This window comes from Lepidochelys kempii, chromosome 2 (genome assembly GCF_965140285.1).
Source record: "Lepidochelys kempii isolate rLepKem1 chromosome 2, rLepKem1.hap1, whole genome shotgun sequence".
Taxonomy (NCBI): Eukaryota; Metazoa; Chordata; order Testudines; family Cheloniidae; genus Lepidochelys; species Lepidochelys kempii.
In genome coordinates this window covers 198,177,075-198,201,109 of record NC_136381.1, presented here as the reverse complement: position 1 = coordinate 198,201,109, position 24,035 = coordinate 198,177,075, and the positions used below count along the sequence as shown (strand labels likewise).

Sequence of the window (24,035 nt, the reverse complement as noted above, 5' to 3'; positions counted from 1 at the left end):
GGAAACCAATTCATTAGAGAGAATGATCAAAAGAAGCTTGGAAAGAAGAAGGACAGAGTAACAAACCACATCAGCAGCAAACTGGGAGATGGGATAATAGGAAGAATTTGTTTTCCCTCCCAGAATACACTCTCTGGTTGAGACTGAAGGGATGCACATGCACTATAGATTGCAAAATACTCCCTCTAGCACCTAGAAGGGGGAAACTACTATAGATGGGGTTCCATCATCTTACATTAGCCTGACCACACTCCATAGATAGCATACCCATGCAGAAATCTCAGTACATTCCTGATTCCCAGGAACCGGGGGCAGAGGATTTGACTTTTCACAAGAACATTTCCCCCAACAGAGTGGCACCCTCCCCCACCTATACTAGTGCATCTGACTAGTAGATATCTGGTGGAATATTTCAAGCCCTGAAGAAAGATACTGTAAGTCATTATGGATGCCTCCCTCTTCCCAAAACACGGAACCTGAATTGTGCTATATTTGGTATACCTAGAGCTACTCCTGATCTTGATACACCAACAAGTAATAGCCAGTAATGTACCAACTCACATGGACAGTATCAGTCATCACAGTATTTCCTACTGTCTGTTTGCAGACATCTGTATGTCCAAATCTAATATTTACATACACAATATGCAAGGCAAAAAGGAAATAGTTACTTTTTTTGTATAACAGAATATTTACATACCTGCAGATTTTTAGTGTAGATTATGAAAAAAAAACTAGATGCTACAGAGAGTTAACTGACTAGGATTTAGACTGACAAGGGCCAACATCCTGTCTTTGGTTATATATGACAAAAATGAGATCAGATTTTTCATTTGTGCACTTCATAAAACAGTCACGTAATCTGAGACAATTTAGTGTAATTCTTCATTTCACCACAAAATAAAACAGGGATTTGAATAGCAAGAATGCCAGATGTCACAAATAACTATCTGTAGTGCTGGATAAGAAAGTTTTACGGTGCTCATTTAACTAGTACCTGCCATTATTGACTTTGATTTTTCACCATTATAAATTCAGGGTTTATTAGTCTTAAATTTCGTATGCTTTTCCTTCCAAACAGGAGAATTATTCATAGTTTTAGACCAGCAATTTTGAGTTTACGTAGAAGAAAGTGAAATATAGTACTAGCTCAAGCTAAGACGACCTGAAGTCAGGCAACAGAATTAGTTAAGCTTTAAATCAGGGTGTGCAAACTACAGCCCGTGCGCCCGATACAGCCCATGAGCAGTTTTAAACTGGCTTCCGAGCTCCCGCTAGGGAGCGGGATCTGGGGCTTGCCCCACTCCAGCCGGGGCGCTGGGTCGGGGGCAGCACCACGTGACTCAGCCCTGCTCCGGCGCTGCAGCCAGGGTGCTGGGTCAGGGGCCGCACCCCACGGCTCGGCCCCCCTCCAGCCCGGGGCACTGGGTCAAGGGCCAGACCACGTGGCTCCCAGAAGCTGCAGCACAGCACCGCTCTGGCTCCTACACACTCCAATGGGAGCTGCAGGGCCAGTGCCTGTGGATGGGGCAGGCGTGCAGAGCCACCTGGCCGCGCCTCCACATAGGAGCTGGAGAAGGGAAATACCCAGAAGCACTGGCAAGCGCCACTTGGAGCCTGCACCCCTGAGCCTCACCCTATGCCCCAACCCCCTGCCCCAGCCCTGATCCCCGTCCCACTCTCTAAACCTCTCAATCCCAGCCCGGAGCACCCTCATACACCACAAACTCCTCATCCCCTTCCCCACCCCGAGCCCTCACCCCCTCCTGCACCCCAAACCCAACTTTGTGAGCATTCATTGCGCACCGTACAATTTATATTGCCCAATGTGCCCCTCAGGCCAAAAAGTTTGCCCACCCCTGCTTTAAATGAAGAGTTCAGGAACTAGCAACAACTCTGGCTCTGGAACTTGGTTCAGAATCATCCCCTCCCATGGTAAAACCTACCAGAGGCAGCTCCAGGGAAAGGAAATCTCAACCATACACACACCTATTCAGAAACAGAGTTAGTTTCTACGTCCCTTTTGAATCAGCCACAACGCCTGTTCCCATACCCACCAAATTCCCAGGGATTCATGAGCAAAGCACTACAGAAGCCTTGCTACCAGGAGCTTAACATAGCAGTGACTGCCTCTGGGATCAAGAGGTAAAGGTCTGGTGGAGAGAGAAAAAGAAAAACTGATTAAACCAGGGCTGTATTAATTTCTCTGGGAATTTCCACAGGGTCAGGAGATGACAGTAGTGCTCTGGAGCAGCACTGTTCCTTCCCCTGCCCAAATCATGGTAGGAAGTGCACAGTCCAAATCATTGATTTTGGCAAATGATTCTTTGCCTTTACATCACCTTGTGAGACTGTGTACAAATACGGAATGTGTGTGTGAAGTGCCCATTTGAGATCACAGAACAAAACAGATCAAGAGATTCCTTGGAATGCAAGCTGAATTTATACCAGACCGAGAGACTACTTGATGGATGACTTTTTCCACTGAGAAGTAATAATAGATCAACCAGAAATAAGTTTAATTGATATAGCTGTATTTTTATGCATGATCAGGTCTGAGGAGATGAAGCAGACACTAATTTTATTTCTAGCAATTGTTTTGGCACCCATCTTAGCACACTGGGTCAATCTCTAGGATCAGGGAGAAACCATCACTACAGAATGGACATCAAGGGAGATTTGGTTGTTATATTACAACTTTTTAAAACAAGGTATTAAATAGTTGAAGTACAGGAAGTATCAAAACTCATGTGAGCGGAGCTTGTTTGAGCAAGAGCTGTTGATCAGAGGTTTTCAAAGCTTCTGCAGAGATTTTCAAGATTGTGGTGTGTTGATATAATAAGCATCTTAATATCAGCTGCTTTGATTAGGCACTTTTGTTGAGGCAAAGTCCGCGCCCCCTTCTCAGCATTTTTTTTTCAAGTGTTTTGCAGCTTGACAAAGTTTTGGACACCACCACCATTCCTACACTGACCAATATCCTCACTCCTCTATCACCACACCACCTTATTTTTTATCATGAAAATTATTCTGCTCAAAAACATTTTTGGCATTTATAAAGGCAGGCCAAGAATGGACATCTGGCCCCCAAGATCATTTTATTACATGCATCCATGAGCAGCTGGTGAAGAGTCTTTGGGGAGGACTGAGGAGGAGTGTAGCCATGGTAATGCCTGAGCACCAGGCAGCGTTTAAAGTAAGGGGGATTGCAGGGGATATGGATTGGAGCCTGGGACTGAGCAGAAGACGATGCACCAGGTCACAATGCCACTCTTTGGCCCAATCACCTCTCTGTCACTTGTACAGGGGGAAGGGCTCCTCTACCCCACACCACCCAGCTCTGGCTACTGCCTGCCCATTGGCTCCAAGCTTCCACAGCCAATCTGAATGTGGTCAGCACCACTACCTTCTCCCTGGGTAGGTGTGTGAACCTCTGCCATTGCAGTCTTCCCTGCTGGAAAGACAGAGGGGCGGCTGGGTCAAATCTGAGAAGCAATGTAACCTGGTGCATGGGGTCCTGCTGCTCCTAATCTCTGCCTCTGCTCCTCCATGGAGGCAGGCTCTGCCATGTGTGGAGTCCCTGTGCCAGGCTCCACATCAACACAGGCTTCAGCTCCTTCCGGTCCAACCAGCTCCGATTACTACTACCCCATTGGTGGAAGTGTGCCCTGTCCCCAGGCACTACCTAGGCAACACAGCCATAACCAGATTAGCTCTCAGTTCCCAATCAGCCAATAGAGAGGCAGTAACTGGAGCTGGGGGGAGTTAGAGCCTGCGTTAATGTGGAAGTGGAGATGAGCAGTATGAGGCAGCAGCAGCTTTACTGAAAGACTGCACCCCTTAGGAATCCAGCTCAAATCTTTAAAAAACAAATTTTTCTGTATGACCCGCCAAAGGATTTTAGTGGATTTTTTTTGTCCCTCTACTACCTTAAAGTTGCCCGTCCCTGACGTAGACACTCAAACACTTCTAGTTGTGGTCAACACTAGGGCTCAGCTGAAGGAGAACCACAGCTAGGAAAACAATCCACACACCACCCTCTTTCCCTGATACTAATGTGCCCTACTCTATATAGGCACCACATCAATAAATATGGTTCTTAGAGATGTGCCCGTATAGATTCCACTCATGTTACATGTGCACAGCAACTCGGAATAATTTTAGCCTGAAGTATCCATTGGGGCCAGGCCTATGTCCTACACATCCTCATGCCCCTCAGCTACATACACGCAACACACGCTCTAGGGCAGGGGTGGCCAACCTGTGGCTCCAGAGCCACATGCGTCTCTTCAGAAGTCAATATGCGGCTCCTTGTACAGGCGCTAACTTTTCAATGTGCTGGGGGTGCTCACTGCTCAACCTCTGGCTCTGCCACAGTCCCTGCCCCCACGCCACCTGTTCTCACCCCCTCCCCTGAGCCTGCCATGCCCTCACTGCTCTTCCCCCCCTCACCCCCCCAGAGCCTCCTGTACACCATGAAACAGCAGATCGAGAGGTGCGGGGAGAGAGAGGGAGGCACTGATCAGCAAGGCTGCCAGCGGGCAGGAGGCATGGGGGGAGCTAATGGCATATTACTGTGGCTCTTTGGCAATTTCTGGCTCCTTCTCAGGCTCAGGTTGGCCACCCCTACTCTAGGGTTAAAGGGAGCAGGCCCAGCTGTCACTTAGTTTTCATCAACAAAGAATCCTGGAGAAGTAGGACACTCTAGTATTAGGGAAGGAGGGCAGGCCATGGAATCCATGTGGACACCACATCTCGAGAAACCATTTCCTCGAGTGATTTCAATCTAGCTGAGACTTTCTTGCCTTGGAGCAAAATATTCTGAACTTCAGCTGAATGGCTTCTCTCCATGGAGATCAGCCAGCCACCATTCAGGATGTCAGAAGTAACAATATCGGGTCTGGCTGTAGGCTGCAACTGTATTCTGTGACACAATGTGGAGCAGGGTAGGCAAAGAAACTGGGGGCTGTGTTCAGTGTGTCACCAGATCCAAATGCCAGAACGGTCTAGTCCACACTAGCATAATTACGATCAATCCAACATCTCACCTCGATTTTATCAGGACCCTCAGCATTATGGAAACTGGGGGGAGGGGGAGAAGAGGCATACATCAGTCCCAGTGTCCAGGGGATAAACCACAGCTGACAAGGAACACTAACTGGCATCCACCCTAGAACAAAAACACTGGGCATTTCTTGTTCTAGGCCAGGGGTGGGCAAACTTTTTGGCCCGAGGGCCACATGAGGATTGCAAAACTATATGGAGGGCCGGGTAGGGAAAGCTGTGCCTCCGCCAACAGCCTGGCCCCCACATCCTATCTGCCCCCCCTCAGAATCCCCGACCCATCCAATCCCCCTGCTCCTTGTCCCTGAAGGCCCCGACCCCTATCCACCCCCCAACTGGCCCCCTGGGACTCCCACGCCTATCCACCCCCACCCCCGTTCCCCATCCAACCCTCAACTGCCCCCCCAGAACTCCCAACCCATCCGCTCCTTGTCCCTTAACTGCCCACCCCGGAACCTGCCCCCTCTTCAAACCCCCCCCCTTCTCCCTGTCCCAACTGCCCCGACCCCTATCCAAACTCCCACCCCCTGACAGGCCCCCTGGGACTCCCATGCCCTATCCACGCTCCCCCTCGACCCCCCTGTTCCCTGACTGCCCCCTTCCCCGAACCTCCGCCCCATCCAACCACCTGCTCCTTGTCTGCCCTCCCAGTACGCCCCGCCCCCTTACCATGCCAGAGCCAGCCACACCACCCACACTGCCCGGCAGGAGCAGCGAACCAGAGCGCTGGCGCTGCATCACGCTGAGACTGCGGGGGAGGGGCCGGGGACCAGCCTCCCTGGCCAGGAAGGACGGTCCCATGGGCTGGATGTGGCCTGCGGGCTGTAGTTTGCCCATCTCTGTTCTAGGCTGTGGGAAATAGAGTGGATGGATATCCCCACTTGCATAAGATACTCTGCAATACTGCATCCTTGATCTACCACTCATGGTCATCTGAGATTATCTGCTAGCAAGCTCTGAAAGCTCAAAAGATGCAGAGCCAGCTGTGTGCTCCAGTGACAAATACACTAAGCCCAGAGCCAAATGGCTTCCTGACAGACCTGGGATGACCTGGCTTGTCATAATACATAACTGGGAGGGTGCCCATCAAAATTTGGATTATGGAGCCCTGGAGTAGAGGCAGGAATCCTTTTGCATGCCAAATGGATGGCTCCCAGTTTCAAGATATTTATGTGCCCATGAATTTCTTGAGGTGACCATTAGCCCTGTGTCTGAGGGTGAACTAGATGACACATGCACACAATATCCCTTAGTGGAGGCATCTGTCACCAGAGGTTGCTAGTAAAGCTACAGAGAAGGGTACCCATCAAGTGGTAGGTTTTCCACCAGTTTAATGATGAGAGGACTTCTTGCAGGACCATGACCAAACAGTGTTTGCAGACACTGACTTCAACCACCCTTGCAATAAGGATAAGCAAAATCTGACAAACTGAATCAACAGTGCATGAGAACATATGTCACAGGTGTCTGAAGCATGCTCTTTATATCTCTGGGTGAGTTTAAAGCTGGATGGTGAAATCCACTATAGTTTGGAATCTTTCTTGTGGAAGATAAGCAATCGCTGACCTGGAATCTAATAGAGCTACCATGAACTCTCTGCTATGAGTTGGAATAAGTGTGGATTTCTCGGTTGTCTTTGAGGCCCATTGCAGCAATTAGTAAAAATATTCTCTTATAAAACCAAATGGTAACCTAAAAATTAACTTGTCACTAACATGAACTGCAGAGTTGTACAGAAGCAGGCAGACATCAGCAACGGTTCTGTCCCACTGCCACCAGATGGTAAGAAACAACTGAGGTACAGCTAGGATCACTGCACCCTTTGCGCCCTCATAGGACCTCGAGGGTGCAGGCACAGCCTCAATGGACACAAGAATCTGATTTCAAGCGCCTGGGACACATTCCCACCAAAAGTGGAATCCACATGAACAATCCTCAAAGAGCAAAGTTTTGAGTGCCTGCATTAACATTTACAATTGCGTTAGTTAGCTTGATTTCCAGGTAAAATACAACCAAATTTCACATTCTAGACAAACAGTCTAACGGTTTTGAAGGAACTTTATACTAGAAAATCTGACTGCAAAAATGAGACTTGGAAAAAGTGCTTTAACCCACTCCATCCCAACCTACCATTGCATACCAGCTGAAGCTATTACAGAATTGGTGAGATGCAGTGCATGATCAGCAGTTTTGGAGCAGCCACTGTCCACACGCCAGTTCAGGCAGATGTGCACACGTTACCTTTGATCAAACTAGCATGCTCAAAATGGCAGTATAGCCACAGTGGCACACATGGCAACTCAGGCTAGGCACCCAATTACAATCCTGTCTGAGATCCTAAGTTCGTACACAGGCAGCTAGTCTGAGCCACCAGAGCAACACTGCTCTTTTTCGTACTGTAGGTTGCGTGGCCATCCCTCTTTGTCAGTCTCTGAGGGAGGCCACGCCTCCTTGTTGTCACGTACCTATAAAGGAGCTCAAACGGGGGAATGAGCTTTCTCTCGTGCTCTGGTCCTCCAGCCAGGCAGAACAGTACAGCAGTCTATGAGCCCTAGGCCCAAACAGGGCGGGGCAGCAAAGCAATGGGTAAGCTCCGACCTGCACTCCAAGCTGAGCAGCTCAGTCTAGGAGCCCCATAAGGGGTGAGCACCATAAAGCTTAGAGGCTCAGGTAAGGGTTGCCTGATGAGCACAAGGCCTCCTGGCCTAAGGAGGGAGAGTATTACCACCTCAGGGGTGGGGAGGCAGGTGGGATGTGGACCCATCCAACTCCACCGCATCCCAGCCCAGGGCACTAACAGTGGCAGAGTGGTCCACAATTGGGTCAGTGGGGATCTACCCACAACACGCTGACCTTGTATCCCAAACAGACTGTTGTCTGTTTTCCCTGGGCTTCTTCTTAATATCCCCCTCGGGTGTATCTACGTCTGTCATCTCGGGGAGCTCTAGCCAGTCTGCAGGCAGCAGCACCAGCAGCTCCTCAGCATCTCGGTCAGCCGGCAGCCCACGGAGATCCATCTAGTCCTCAGGTGGCAGTCCCAGCAACTCTTCAGCATCTTAGTCGGCCGTCCCGGCAGCTCCTCTGCAGACTCCAACAATAGGCAGGATGTGCTTGTCTCTTGTGGTGGCTCTATCACCACTGAGCTGCAGGGCCCGCCTTTTGTACTTCCCCTTCCTGTCCCTTCCACTTCCAGTGGGGCAGACATGGCTCTCCTGGTTCGGTCCACCAGGGGCGTGTTGTGGTCCCTCTCGGTCACTCTCTGAGGGAGGTATGTTTCAGAGTGCTAGCCATATTAGTCTGTATCAGCAGAAAGAACAAGGAGTACTTGTGGCACCTTAGAGACTAACAAATTGATTTGTGCATAAGCTTTCGTGGGCTAAAGCCCACGTCATCAGATGCATACATTGGAAAATACAGTAGGAAGATACACACACACACCATGAAAAAATGGGGGTTGCCATACCAACTCTTAACGAGACCAAATGATTAAGACAGGTTATCAGCAGGAGAAAAAGGAAAAACACACAAAAAAACCCCACACACTTTTGTAGTGATAATCAGGATGTTCCATTTCAAACAGTTGACAAGAAGGTGCAAGTAACAGTAGGGGGAAAATTAGCATGGGGAAATAGTTTTTAGTTAGTGTAATGACTCATCCACTCCCAGTCTTTATTCAAGCCTAATTTAATGGTGTCTAGTTTGCAGATTAATTCCAGTTCTGCAGTTTCTCGTTGGAGTCGGTTTTTGAAGTTTTTTTTGGTTGAAGAATTGCCACTTTTAGGTGTGTAATTGAGTGTCCAGGGAGGCTGAAGTGTTCACCAACTGGTTTTTGAATATTATAATACTTGACTTCTGATTTGTGTCCATTTATTCTTTTGCATAGAGACTGTCCGGTTTGGCCAATGAACATGGCAGAGGGGCATTGCAGGCACGTGATGGTTTATATCATTGGCAGACGTGCAGCTGAACAAGCCTCTGATAGTGTGGCTGATGTGATTAGGTCCTATGATGGTGTCCCTTGAATAGGTATGTGGACAGAGTTAGCAATGGATGATTTAATTGGGGATTGGTCCTGCTTTGAGCAGGGGGTTGGACTAGATGACCTCCTGAGGTCCCTTCCAACCCTGATATTCTATGATTCTATGAATGGATTTTGTTGCAAGGATACGTTCCTGGGTTAGTGGTTCTGTTGTGTGGTTGCTGGTGAGTATTTGCTTCAGGTTGGGGAGCTGTCTGTAAGCGAGGACTGGCCTGTCTCTCAAGATATGTGAGTGTGAGGGATCATCCTTCAGAATAGGTTGTAGATCTTTGATGATGCACTGGAGAGGTTTTATTTGGGGGCTGAAGGTGACAACTAGTGCCATTCTTTTACTTTCTCTGTTGGGCCTGTCCTGCAGTAGGGGACTTCTAAGGACTCTTCTGGCTCTATCAATCTGTTTCTTCACTTCAGCAGGTGGGTACTGTAGTTGTAAGAATGCTTGACAGAGATCTTGTAGGTGTTTGTCTCTGTCTGAGGGGTTGGAGCAAATGCGGTTGTATCGCAGAGCTTGGCTGTAGACAATGGGCCATGTGGTGTGGTCTGGATGAAAGCTGGAGGCATGTAGGTAAGTATAACGGTCAGTAGGTTTCCGGTATAGGGTGGTGTTTACGTGACCATCATTTATTGGCATTGTAGTGTCCAGGAAGTGGATCTCTTGTGTGGACTGGACCAGGCTGAGGTTGATGGTGGGATGGAAATTGTTGAAATCATGATGGAATTCCTCAAGGGCTTCTTTTCCATGGGTCCAGATGATGAAGATGTCATCAATGTAGCGCAAGTAGAGTAGGGGCATTAGGGGACGAGAGCTGAGGAAGCGTTGTTCTAAGTCAGCCATAAAAATGTTGGCATACTGTGGGACCATGCGGGTACTCATAGCAGTGCCTCCAACTTGAAGGTATACATTGTCCCCAAATGTGAAATAGTTGTGGGTGAGGACAAAGTCCAGCCACCAGGTTTGCCATGACAGTATCGGGGATACTGTTCCTGATGGCTTGTAGTCCATCTTTGTGTGGAATGTTGGTGTAGCGCATATATCTCTACCTAAGCTGGAAATTACACCTTCAACTGCAGTGTAGCCATACCCACTGTGGAATGGAATTTTAAATCCATGTAGAGCTGGCTTTCAATTCAGACAAACACCATAACTTTCTAAAAATATATAGAATGATTTGAATTAAAAAAGTCCAGTCTAACACTTCATTCTGAATTACCTTGTTTGTGTGATTTCAGGTCAATTCCTTAGAAATACTGTAATCTTGTGTCTTTGTTGGTTTTAAAAAGCACACATTTTATACCTATACATGTAAACAAATCTAAGTGTTCTAGTATAAGCAATCTCCCAAATGAAGATGGTCATTCAAAGGATGGAAATAAGACTACAACATCCTAAAAGAAAATCTTGGAAGCCACTATATTAGACACTGGTAGGCTCCAAATAGAGCAGAATTCTGTCCTCCTAATGGGAAAAAATTATGCTCAAGTGCAAAATATGGAAAGATGGGGGGTGCCTGAACACTTACGAAATCACAGTTAGGAGTATAATAGAATCTCAGAGTTACAAACACCTTGGGAGTGGAGGTTGTTCATAACTCTGAACAAATCATTATGGTTGTTCTTTCAAAAGTTTACAACTGATCATTGATTTAATTCAGCTTTGAAACTTTACTATGCAGAAGACAAAAGCTGCTTTCCCTTTTTTTAGCAGTTTACGTTTAACACAGTACTATATTTGCTTTTCTTGTTTTTGTTTTGGGGGGAAGGCCGGGGGGCCCTCTGCTGCTGCCTGATTGTGTACTTCCGGTTCCAAATGGGGTGTGTGGTTGACTGGTCAGTTCTGAGGTTCTACTTTATTCTTCATAGAAGAGACTGCAGTTCTAGAAAGAATCCCAAGTTAATATACTAATTAACAGTAGCAGCAGCATATTTGAATCCTAACATTTCTGTAGCATAAACCAGTAGGTGCTCATAATATGAAAGCTCTTTTGGGCAGTTAGCTTGCTTGACAGACACAGTTTTCCCACAGTATAACCCTAAGTATATCTACACTGCTATGGAGCTTATAGGACATTTCATCTTCTCCTTACCTATGGAAGAGACTAAGTAGTGATGGAGTATGCCACCAAAGAAAAAAAGTTGAACTAAAAAGAAAACTGATTTTTTAAAAATCCATTACACAAGTGTGCGTTGACAAAAGTACCAAAACGGCTCCATCTATCGGATCAGATATGATTGCATATTTACACAATAATTTGAGACATCTGTATAGAGATTATAAATTCCATAATTACTGACTTTTTAAATCTGAATATTTACTCTTGTTCATAATGCTTCCATTACACTCTCACAAGTATATGAGAGACATTTGATAAGTTGTGTAATGTTGCATCTGCACTGAAGATTTTTTTAAACCTCAGCAATAATGATGCTACAACTGTAATGACAGCACAAGTACAATATTAACTGCAATAACTTTATATGGTTGTTTTTGTAGGAAGATTTTTAACACTACAAAAGCAATCAGCAATGAAATGAAGCCAAACAGGATAACTCAGAAGCTTCAAGAAAGGTAATGCATTCTCTTACATGCCATCTTAAAATGAGGCAAAGTACTGAACAGGCATAGAGAGCAAAGTAAATCAGCTGTACAGATTGGCAGAGTAGATCTGAGAATCTTTCACTGCTACTGCTCCTCATCTCTTCTGTAAATTAATACAGAACTCCATCCCAGAAGCTGGAGTCTACATCTAAAACTTAGGCCAAAATAGCTACGTCATTCAGGGCTATGAAAAAAAATTCATACTTAGGTCAATCTAACCCCCACAGTAGACACAGCTAGGTCAATGAAATAATCCTCCTGTAGATTTAGCGATCACATCTCAAGGCAATGGATTTACTACAATTTGGGGGGAAAAAAAAAAGAAAAAAAACACACACCTTCCATCACTGTATCAAGAGCCTAACTGCAACACTGAAGCTCTGCCACGGTAGCACCTGTAGTTTAGACATACGCTAAGAATTTGACAATTTTTGTAAGCACTGAATTCGCATTTAAGAAAAGTTTTAAGATTTTCCTTAGTCTTTAGGTAGAGAAACCCCAGACTTTCTAGATTCTGCCAAATTAGGCAGAAGTAATATAGAGAGGTGTAAAGTTAAGTTTAAAATATACCACAGTAATAAAGTAACTGAGTAGCAAAAAATAGTGAAATGTTCACTTATGAACAAACGATATTCTCACTTTTCCATCTAAATCCCTGGATGGACAGTAACTCAAAGCAAGAGGTGGGTCAGCACATTGGCAGTTTGCAAACTCAGTTATTAAAGGTCCTATGCACTCCAAAGCTCCAAGTTAAGCACCAGTTATGTGATTCAGATGTTCACCCTACCAAGCCACGTGGATCAGCAACTTTGCCTGTTTGTAGTGCTTTTATAAACCAACAGATTACTAGGAGCCTCATATGGATCAAGCTGTTTTTAACAGTTGAGCTCATATTGCTATCTCAAAACATTAGCTTGAGTCCTAGCTTATTTTGAAGAAGCAGATTAAGAATTATTTCCAAACTTGCATAACTATACAATAGTATACTTACATATCGCTGTATTTTTGAAAGACCTATTAAAAACAAACCCTAACATTAAAAAAAAAACCCCTATATATCTAGGCTGTACCAGTCATTTATTTTGCATAGTAACTCATAGTATGTTACAACAACACAGACAGACAACTATGTTGAAACCAAGCTAGTACTTAGTAACAATTAAATCGGGGGGGGGGGGGGGGGGGGGAACCACCACACACACACACACACACACACCCCCAAACCCCTTAGTTAATACAGAGTTAAACCTCCCAGCCTGGGTAGACAGATTCATGATAGATGGGCTCAAGCTAGCAGTATAAAAATAGCTGAGTGGACATTGTAGCTCTGGCGGAGACTCGGGCTAGCCACCCAAGCTCAAGTCTGGGAGGCTGGGTGGCCTTGAGCCTAGGTGGCTAGCCCAAATCTCCGCCAGAGCAGCAACATTCACACTGCTTTGCTTAGCATGCTACCTCAAGCTCGCCAGCATTCATGTGCTACTCAGGCTGGGAGACACACTCCCAGCTGCAGTGTAGACATATAGTTCGAGTTAATCAAGACTTATGTCATGCAATACCTTTTAGAGAGAAAATGAAACTATATGTTTAAGAACACCTAACTAATAAAAATTATCAAGTAATAAGCCAAGACATTGTAGTTAGTCCCTGAGATAGTTTGGGACAAATTCTACAGAAGTAAATTACAGTAAATCAAGTCCAGAAGAGACCAAAGAATCCTTATTCTTCCATAAAGTGGACAAGCACAAATATTACGGAAATGTTAATTAGGGAGAATTTGAAAGTATTGACATGTTTCTCAAGAGGTAGCATGGAATAATTTTTGATCCAGAGGCCTCTCATTTGAGTTGCTATTATCACAACCCAATTTAAACCAAGCAAGATAAAAATCAGCAAAAACAAGCTGAGTTCCCTCTAATCTGCACATCCACCTGTTAAGCACCGCACAGGTGCTCAGGGCTGCGTAGGGGAGAGATACCTCACCCTGGGTGGCTAAAAATCAATTATTTTAAAATAAAATTTTAAAAAAAAGTTTTTATTTAAAATTGATTTTTTTTTGATAAAATGCTTTTTGAGGAAAAAAGCTATCTAAAAATACATTATAGCTCAAAGATAAGGGATTATAAATTCTAATTCTATAGTATGAGACAATATATTCATGTAAAGTTTAAGAAAAGTTTTGTGAATGAGTTCCAATAGTTCATGGACTAGGAACCCAATCTTATGGGTTCCAGGGGCTTCTGTATATATTATTTAGGATAATTTTTCTATCTACCCAATGGGACTCAGTGCTCAGACTAGAAGAAACCATCAGAGATGCTTAGTTTTGCAATTCTCAAACTGTGGATTTGTGTCTCCAGAGATAACGTTCTTGTTAACAGCAAAAGTGTTTTTAATTAAATTAATAAATAAATAAATAGAGGTGAGATGACAGACCCCAACCCTATTGTCCCTCTGCAAATTTGTGTACAGAGTCAATCCCTTACACTCTCTCTAAAAGAACAAAGTTTCAAAAAGTTCAGTGAATAAAAGATTGTTGGGCGTGGAATAGATCTAGACAAGGAGAAGAAGTCTGGACATACATGTGAGAAGGGAAGGACAGGCAGTAGAAACAAAAGTGAAACTATTTGAGTAGCGTATTCCAGAAGTCTTGAGGTCTTTCTGAGTATAGCCTTCATTGATTTGAGATATACCATACCATTCTCTCATAACAAGGGAAACCTATAATGGCAGCAGGCCATAAGAGAGGCCCAGTTTGGGAATATTTTAATGAAGTTCCTCTACTTGTGCATGCGTGCAAAATGCAAAAACAGTGCAACAAAGAAATGCAAGGCCTGGTTGCCCAAATGAAACAACATCATGAGAAGTGTTTCATCTCAGGAGGAAGCTGTGTTGAAGATGATGAAAGGAACATGTCTGAACATGCAGCATCTTCAGGTTGGTAAACTTTTTTATTTCATACTTCTTTCTTAAGGACACTGCCTATCTTCCGTCTGGACTATTCTTGAATTTTCACATTTGAGCAAAAAAAAAAAAAAAAAAAATTTATATATTTGGCTCAGATGCAGTTGTGATAAAAAAAATAAAATAGGTGAAATAGGCAGATCTTCCTTTTACAATTTCACCTTTAAAGTAGTACCGAGTGTCAATGAACGCAATGAGTAATACTAAAATGAACAGTATGGTAATAATAATTAAATAACTGCATTGACTTATTCTGTTTAGGAGAATCCATCCTCAACATACAGGATTCTGAAGACTCTCCACCTTCAAGATCACCATCATTTTCTACAGTTTCAGTTATCTGCCAATGATAGTGTTTCACTCACATTATGTATGTCATATAGCCACAGTAGATCACATGGAGCAAAAAGAAAGAAAAATCTCCATCATCCAGAAACAACCATAGATAAATTTGTGATAAGAACCAGCAGATTACACAAAGAGGTAATTGATGAAAAAATTGTCGTTTGTTTATACAACAAACTCTCCTTTCCGTATGATTGAGAACCCACACTTCATTAATGACTGAACCATGTTAAGACCAGGATACAGTCCACCCAACACAGCAGATATTGCAGGCAAATTGCTGGATAAAGTGTATGAAAGAGAAATTGAGCAGTGTGCAAAGGGTCTAGAGGGTAAAATTGTTAACTTGAGTCTTGATGGGTGCAATGTCCACAATGATCCTGTTGTATGTGCTTGTGTGAAAACAGATGAAGGGAATGTCTTCCTTACACAGCCAATTGATACATCGGGAAATGCACACACAACAGAATACTTACAAGTAGCAGCAGTAAAAGCTATAACAAACTGTGAAAAATATTCAAATGTCTAGTACGCAGCCTGGTCACAGACAATGCTGCAAATGTACCCAAGATGAGAAGAAATTTAGAATACGGTGGAAAAAAGAGTCCCAAGCTAACATACAGTTGCAGTGCTCATTTGATGTACCTCCTAGCCAAAGACTTCAGTGGTCCAGAAATAAAGGCTAATGTTGTTGAAATTGCAAAATACTTCTGTAATAACCACTTTGCAGCAGCTGCTCTGAAAAAAGTGGGAGGAACCAAGGTAACTCCCCGACAAGACGTGCGATGGAACTCAGTAGTGGACTGTTTTGAGCACTATATCAAGAACTGGCCTAATCTGGTGACAGTTTGTGAACAAAATAGATGGCACTGTCACAGCCAAAGTTATCCACATTGAGCTTAAGAGAAATGTTGAACACATGCTGCGTACCCTGAAGCCTATTTCTGTAGCCTTGAACAAAATGATACTAAATGATACTTGCGGATGATACTAAACTGGGAGGAGTGGTAGATACGCTGGAGGGCAGGGATAGAATACAGAGGGACCTAGACAAATTGGAGGATTGGGCCAAAAGAAATCTGATGAGGTTCAATAAGGATAAGTGCAGGGTCCTGCACTTAGGACGGAAGAACCCAATGCACAGCTACAGACTAGGGACCGAATGGCTAGGCAGCAGTTCTGCAGAAAAGAACCTAGGGGTGACAGTAGACGAGAAGCTGGATATGAGTCAGCAGTGTGCCCTTGTTGCCAAGAAGGCCAATGGCATTTTGGGATGTATAAGTAGGGGCATAGCGAGCAGATCGAGGGACGTGATCGTTCCCCTCTATTCGACATTGGTGAGGCCTCATCTGGAGTACTGTGTCCAGTTTTGGGCCCCACACTACAAGAAGGATGTGGATAAATTGGAGAGAGTCCAGCGAAGGGCAACAAAAATGATTAGGGGTCTGGAACACATGAGTTATGAGGAGGGGCTGAGGGAATTGGGATTGTTTAGTCTGCAGAAGAGAAGAATGAGGGGGGATTTGATAGCTGCTTTCAACTACCTGAAAGGGGGTTCCAGAGAGGATGGTTCTAGACTATTCTCAGTGGTAGAAGACGACAGGACAAGGAGTAATGGTCTCAAGTTGCAGTGGGGGAGGTTTAGGTTGGATATTAGGAAAAACTTTTTCACTAGGAGGGTGGTGAAACACTGGAATGCGTTACCTAGGGAGGTGGTAGAATCTCCTTCCCTAGAAGTTTTTAAGGTCAGGCTTGACAAAGCCCTGGCTGGGATGATTTAATTGGGGATTGGTCCTGCTTTGAGCAGGGGGTTGGACTAGATGATCTCCTGAGGTCCCTTCCAACCCTGATATTCTATGAAATGCAGGGTAATAGCTGTTTTATTGCTGACGCTATTGAAATTTGGAAGGAACTGAGTGAGATCTTAAAAAGAGAAATACGCAATGACAGAGTTAAATTACAAGCATTACAAAAATGAATGGGACAAACAATTTCCAGCTCATTTTCTTGCAAATATTCTTAATACTCGGTACCAGGGTCAAAGCTTAACTGTTGAAGAAGAGGGGCTGGCTTTGACATGGACATCTAATAATCATCCCCCCAGAATGCCAACTATAACAAACTTCAGAGCTATGGGTGAACCATTCAAGAAATATATGTTTGCTGACGATGATTTAAAGAAAGTCACACCAGTGAACCGGTGGAAGTCACTTAATCGCTTGGATTCAGAGACTGTTGAAGAGGATTCAGAGACTTGGATTCAGAGACTCACTACACAGCAGTAGCTTCTTCACCAGTGTAGAAATAATATTTTCTTCCTTTGGACTAATTCATTCCAAATTGAGAAATTGTTCGGGACCTGAAAAAGCAGGAAAGCTTGTTTTTCTTTTCCAGATTATGAACAAACAGGAAAATGAAGGTGAAGATGACTGAGTTAGCTGCAGAAGCCAATATTTTAAGTTTCTCATGTTGACCTGGCTGACAGTCTATTTAATTTTTGTTCTTTAAATATTTTAACTAGTGTAGTTAAAAACAATTTTAACAAAAACAAATCTGATTTTAAAATAAAAAAGTTTTAAAAAACTTGAATGTTTAACTAAACTCAAAAATTCATATGCTTCATTTAAATATATGTTTGCTGTGGAAGAAAAAAATCCAGAATACATAACGTTGTTGTTTTAGTTAAATAAAACCATTTAAATGTCCGTTTGGTGATGTTCTCCTCCTAATACAGCATGGCAAGAAAATCCTCCAAATATTAAAGATTAACCTGTTGAATTGGAGATAGATTTATGAAGTCACTGGAAGGTGAACTGCTTCAATTACCTTTGCTAAATGAAATAACCAATCATTCATTGTCTGATAGAGCTTTAAAAATAATCTGAAAAGTTTTCAAAATAAATCACTTTAAAAATGTGTAGTGTGTACCTTCTAAAAAATGAAACCTACATCTATCCCTGAATTGTGCAGAATATGTATTAAGGTTATAACAACCAACAAGAATGCGCTTTTATGTAGAAATCCATGATTAAATGGAGTCTTCCTGACAAGTGATTTAAATCAAATCCACCCTGCTCGGGGGCTGGGAGTGTGTGGAGCTGCCCCCAGAATTGCCCCACTTTGGCACTTCAGTGGAAGGGTGGGGGAGAAAACCAGTGCTCGGGGTTTCAGCCCCACAGCGAGGTGACACTGGGGCTCAGTATTTCAGCCCTGCGGCAATGGGGTGCCGGAGCTCAGGCTCTGGGTTTCAGCCACAGTGTCCCGCGGCCCCCCTGAAAGGGCTTGCAGAGCCCTGGGCGGCCACAGACCCCCAGTTGAGAACCACTGCACTACAGTATATACAAAAGGGAAGGCCATCCAAAACCCCCAATTCTTTGACATCTGCCTAGAACTCAAATTGCCAAAACTAAATCCCAAAAAAGGAAACTAACCCTCCACCCCCAAAAGCCATAAATTATTTTAAAAGGTAACTGTTTCAGTAACTAAATACTATAAATCAACATTATGTATCAAAACCGGTGATACAAGGTTGCCAGAACGGTTTCAAAATGAGATAATCCGGCTGAAAGCTTGAGTCTGAGCTCATATATCCCAATAAACCTAGTATCAGAATCACTTTCCAAGAACAATCAAGATATGCAGTTAGACATACCAATAGAAGTTACTTTCTAGAATAGAGACTGATGAAGATGATTGAGGAAGGAAGAACAACCAAAGAAAGTATATTTGATTAGTTCAGACAGACAATGATATTAAGTAGTTATGTCATTTCTAGGTAGCATTTTTGTCACATGTATAGTTATATTGGTCAACTACCCAGTTTTCACTGTTATTGTATGAATATTGTACCCTCCCAAGCCCTTAAAATCTTTGTCACAGGCTTCAAGACTTGTAATCCTAGTGATTTCGTTTTTTATTTTTATTTACATATTTTTGATGAAAAAGAAAAGGAAGTCTTGAAAAATATCTGTCCATATTAGAGGTGTCAGTGAAATAATCTATGAGCCTGTGTCCAACATAAACATAGCTTTCAAAAATTTGGAGTTATTCTAGCAACAGGATCCAACACTGAAAAAGGACTCACCCACCCTGCCCCCCATGTCACCTCCAAAGCTATTATTCAAAAAGAGTAGTAACCACCCATGCAGCCACTACAGAAAAGCTGCAGACACATACTCCAATAAAATCAGGTGAGGCATGTTACTGCAGTCTTTTAAATCAAGTAAACCAGCCAGAGAATCCTCAAACTCACTCTCTCTGTGCCCCAACAAGAACACTTTCAAACCCAACATCTTCCACAGCAGCGTACGGGAAGGGAACAGATTCAGCAAACACAAAAATAAATTCAATAGTTTACAGGGAGTGGGAGAGGAAACAAAGCCACTGGACTCTATGCCTCCTACATTCTTAGAGACTTAAAAGACCAGAAGGTCACCCCCTAACTAATGCAGAAGATATTCAAACTCAAGTAGCCCCCATAATGAAGCCACACTGCTGAGTCCTAGGAGATGTGATTAAGACATCACCTAAATAACTGCAAGCACCTTTAAGCAGAATGTTACAGAGTTCATTTTCCCCAGATTTTGACATAACATCAAGGCACATGAAACTCTTGTGAGGATCCCACTTGGACTGCTAGCGGCTGCCCAGCTATGGGCCATGATCAAAAGTTATTGATATAGAAATATAAGCCACCCCAACACATAAAATGAGGCAGTGAATGGGTATGAAGAAGAGTTGTTAGTTTAAATCAGCAAGATGAACATGGTCTCAGCCCTCAAATGCTAGGAAACCGTACAGATTAACTTTGGCCTCAAGTTGGTCCAGCCACCAAAGGAACGCTTACTAGTAACTGCTGCCAAAAAAAAAAAAAAATGAGAAAATGCACATGTATATCTGAGTTGAGTGATATTTGTTTTTACTACCCAGAGAATCTAAAACTGTCCTCAGAAAGGAGGGATTTGCTCTTCCAGTATACAAGAGTACATCAGACAGCATGTATACCAAAACCAGGATATTGATCAGACCCAGTAGGGTAATTCTTGCACTCAGAGAAGTATTCCTCTCAGGCACCTTATGGTGCAATAGAGACCGCTCCTTTAGAAGGCAGATACACTAAAATAAAGGGGCAAGAATGCAAGACAGGTATTTTCCTCCCTTCCACAAATTCTCTTTGTAGATACTCCCTGCCACTCTGGCCTCGAACATAAACAGACTTCACCTCCTATCTCACTAACAGATTCTCCAATAACAGTAGATATTCCAACCTGTAAAGAAAGAAAATTCTGCACAGATTTCTAGAACTCTTATTCAGTTTTCCACCTGAGTCTCACTCAGCATTCACGCGGGTGGAATCTAAGCATATTAGAATGCTGAAGGAAAGGCATCCCTTTCCACTGCATGCATCCGATGAAGTGAGCTATAGCTCATGAAAGCTTATGCTCAAATAAATTTGTTAGTCTCTAAGGTGCCACAAGTACTCCTTTTCTTTTTGCAGATACAGGCTAACATGGCTGCTACTCTGAAACCTCTCCAAGAGAACATTCTTCAGCAGTACATTTGCCAGTAGCAAAAGAGGAAGGGTGTCCACCTTATAATAAACCTTTGTGATCTGAACTTTTATATAGCCTACAGTTCCTTAAAGAGACAGGAAATCTGCTAGTTAAGATTCCCTGCAGGAGAACAGTATATCAGAAGGATGCCTACCTGACAGCCCAAATAAGTTTCTTTGGGAAGCCAGCTGTGACAATTCAGACAAGACTCCCCATTTTCTGCCATCACACAGAGGAAATAAGTGGAAAGCCTCTCAACAGGAAAATGAATTATACTAGTAATTCTCAACCTTTTCCATGCTATGACATACTTTTCTATAACTTTATACTTTTGCACCCTGTGCAATAGTTAGGTTAACTTAACCCCCCACTGTAGATGCAGCTAGGCTGACAGAAGAATTCTTCCATTAAACCTAGCTACCCCCCCAGACAGGAGGATGTACTATATATGAATAGAAAAAAACCCTCCATGAGGCAGGAAGTGTCTACACTACCATGCTACAGTGGCACAGCTACACCACTGTAGCTGTACTACTGTAGTTTAGACATGGCCACAGCTGATACTGGAAAAAACAAAAAAAAGTGTTTTTGCTGGTATAGCTTACACCATTTCACTGACCAAAATAAGCTATACCAGCTAAAGCACTTTTATACTAGCATTATTAAGTTTATACTATGACTTTTGCTGGTACAGAATTATCTCAAGAAGAGACATATCCCTAACCAACCTGTACCAGCAAAAGTTTCTAGCGTACACCTGGTCCAAGAGCCATTAAGCTTGCCTGTGCATCAGCACATCATCGATGCTCACCTGCTTACTTGTCACTTACTTCACCACGGCTACTTGTTCTTGCCTTTAAGGACATGTATAATTTAGCTTCTGCCTACCTTTTTGCTGGTCTCTTTCACATAATCCCACCCCTTTTCACTCTGCTTAATTTACACAAACATCCTCTGCATACTCTTCTCTCCCCGCAGCCCCATATGTCTGGAATCCCTTCTTTACTCCATCTCACAGAAGAAGAAAAAAAAAAAAACACCAGGCAGTCTCCTTACTGAGAAATCCTCAAGTCTACTACTAGCAAGCTCTGTGCCCAGGAAGCGCTGTCTTTCTGCTTCCTCTCCAGGTCACGTTCACAAGCCCCCCTCCTGGTTTTCTGTCTCCAGTATTGTAGCCCAATACATTTGCAACCTACAAAGCTTCTCAATCCATATGGTTTAGCACTAACCTGTGCCACTGTAGAACTTGTAGTGTAGACATATCCTAAGAAAAAGTTGTGTTAACTCCTGTTAGCTAATATGTAGTGACTGATATGAGCCTCATGTTAGTCACTACATATTAGCTAACAGGAGTTAAGAACATCTTTTTTCTTAATTGAAGAAGACAAGGCCATAGAAAAGTGATGCACTTTTTTTATGCTGAACTCTTACGGGGGAGATATTAAACCAATTTCTTAAACCGAAGCGGACCTGCAACACAAATGACAGGATCCAGAGAAAATACAACATTCATAGACCTCTGAACCATATCAAGTTATTGACACTGTTGTAATACCATGAGAAACAGGTAGGTATATCAACAGCAAATTAGCACATCACTGATTCTAACACGTTAATGACTAAAGTTAGTTCTTAAGGAGTAAGGAAAAATACCTGAACAGTCTTGAGTAAAACAAAATAAAGATGTCCAAGTTTCTTTTGGCAATCAGAATACTACATAGGTTGGAAACCACACATCCCTCCTCTTTTGATACTAAGAATATATTACTATGCAGCACCTACTTAGAGAAGGCATTAAAAAGGGACATCAGAATAAGGTCAGAGAGGCTTATTAATAAAACCCTGAATTTGAGTCATCTAAAAGGGAGGGAGGGGTAAAGAGAGAGGAAATTACAACTATGGAGCCACATGTATTTTTCAGTAGCACAGGAAGTAAGGGAACACATGTCTGCCTCCCTTCACCACCAAGCATGAAAGGAAATGAACCAAATCAATGTAGTTTAATCCTTCCCTCACAGATATTGGCGAGACACACCTGATTGGGAATCATATCCACCTGACCGGAGTATAAGGCTGTGCAACATGAGAACAAGAGGAAAAATAAAAATCTTTAGCTACCATGTGTGCACACTTCCCTTCTCGCCCCCCGGCAGAGGGGCAGCAGCCGCCTTAAGAAAAGGGAAGAGCGGATCACCCCTTGCCCGCCCAACGGGTACATTAGCCCAGCCATGGTTTCACCAAAGTGAAGGATGGGAACTACTGAGCCTGTTCCTTACCCTCTCTCTTATACAAGAGCATGGGCTGCAGGGGCCTGAAGCGGGTATTACAGAGACAAGGCTGGAACAAAGGAACCAGCCTCCCCCGTCCCACGCCGCCGTCCGCACCAAAGCCAGCGGGGAGCACAGGGGAGGGAGCAGCCTGCCGCACACGGCGCAGGCAGAGCTACGGGAGGGGGGCATCGGCTGCCAGCCGAGAGCCCCCCAGCGCGCACACCAGTTGCGCCGGCCGCGGAGCCGGGGCGGGCTGAGGCCAGGAGGGCACCGCGCGAACGCGCAGCCCCGGGGCGCGGGGGGGGTTGGCACTTGTGCGAGAGGAGCCCTCACCCCACGGCCGTTACCGGCAAGGGGAGGAGGGGGGAGGGGAAGAGGAAAGCGATTCTGCAGCCTCAGGCACGCGGGTACCCGGCGGCGCCGCTTCCGTGTTCCTGCCCGGCGGCTGCGGGGGTGCGGGGGGGGCAACAACATCCTCCCCGGCCGGCCGGCCGGCCGTTGCTGACAAAGGGCCGGGCCCGCGCCCCCTCCCCAGCCGGGCCGGCGCCCCCTCCCCAGCCGGGCCGGCTGCTCTGCTCACACAAAGCGGGCAGGGCTCGGCGCGTGGCGTTACCGTGGTGAGTAGCGGTCTCATCTGCTCGCCCGCCCGCTCCTCCTCCATGGCGCCCCGGCGGCGCCCGCCCGCACGCGCGCCCGCCCGCCCGCCGGCAGAGAGGAGCGCGCGGAAAGGGGCTCGCTGTGGGCGACCGAGCCAGACGAAGGAAGCGCCGCTGCCGGGCCCAGGACGAGGCTACATTAATCCTCCGCCACACGCTCGCTCCCCCCTCCCGCCTCGCTGCTCCAGCAGAGCCCCGCCCCGCCAATCCGATTGGCAGCGTCTCCAGCTAATCGGAGCGAGAAGGCAGCTCCGCCCCCCTGTCCCAAAGCAACAGGAGGAGGAGGAGGAGAAGACGACGACGACCCAGGCCACGGGCAGGCGGGGACCTACCGACCTCTCCTGAGGAGAGAGCTCAGCTCCCAGGTCAGGGCCCCTTCTCCCCTCCCCCGCTGAAAGCCATTCACAGCGGAGAAGCAGCGGCACAAAGCTGGGATGGGAGAGGCAGCACTTTGCACTAAAGCATTGGAAGGGTCCTGCCCATTGCCCCCCGCATAGTGAGACTGTGTCACGGTTGGCATCGCATGCCCATTGGGGCCGCTGCAAGTTGAGA

The 24,035-nt window shown here is 44.9% G+C and overlaps 1 protein-coding gene across 7 annotated transcripts in view; it reads right to left on the bottom strand.

The window, feature by feature from the left end:
* Positions 1-23,653, bottom strand: part of SLC4A7 (solute carrier family 4 member 7) — a 160,772-nt gene extending 137,119 nt beyond the window's left edge. For all 7 annotated transcript variants that reach the window (XM_073333411.2, XM_073333416.2, XM_073333420.2 and 4 more), the window contains exon 1: positions 23,441-23,653. In XM_073333411.2, the coding sequence (XP_073189512.1) occupies positions 23,441-23,488 (48 nt within the window). In that variant the 5' untranslated portion in view covers positions 23,489-23,653. The remainder of the gene's footprint in view (positions 1-23,440) is intronic.
* Positions 23,654-24,035: the final 382 nt, after the last annotated feature.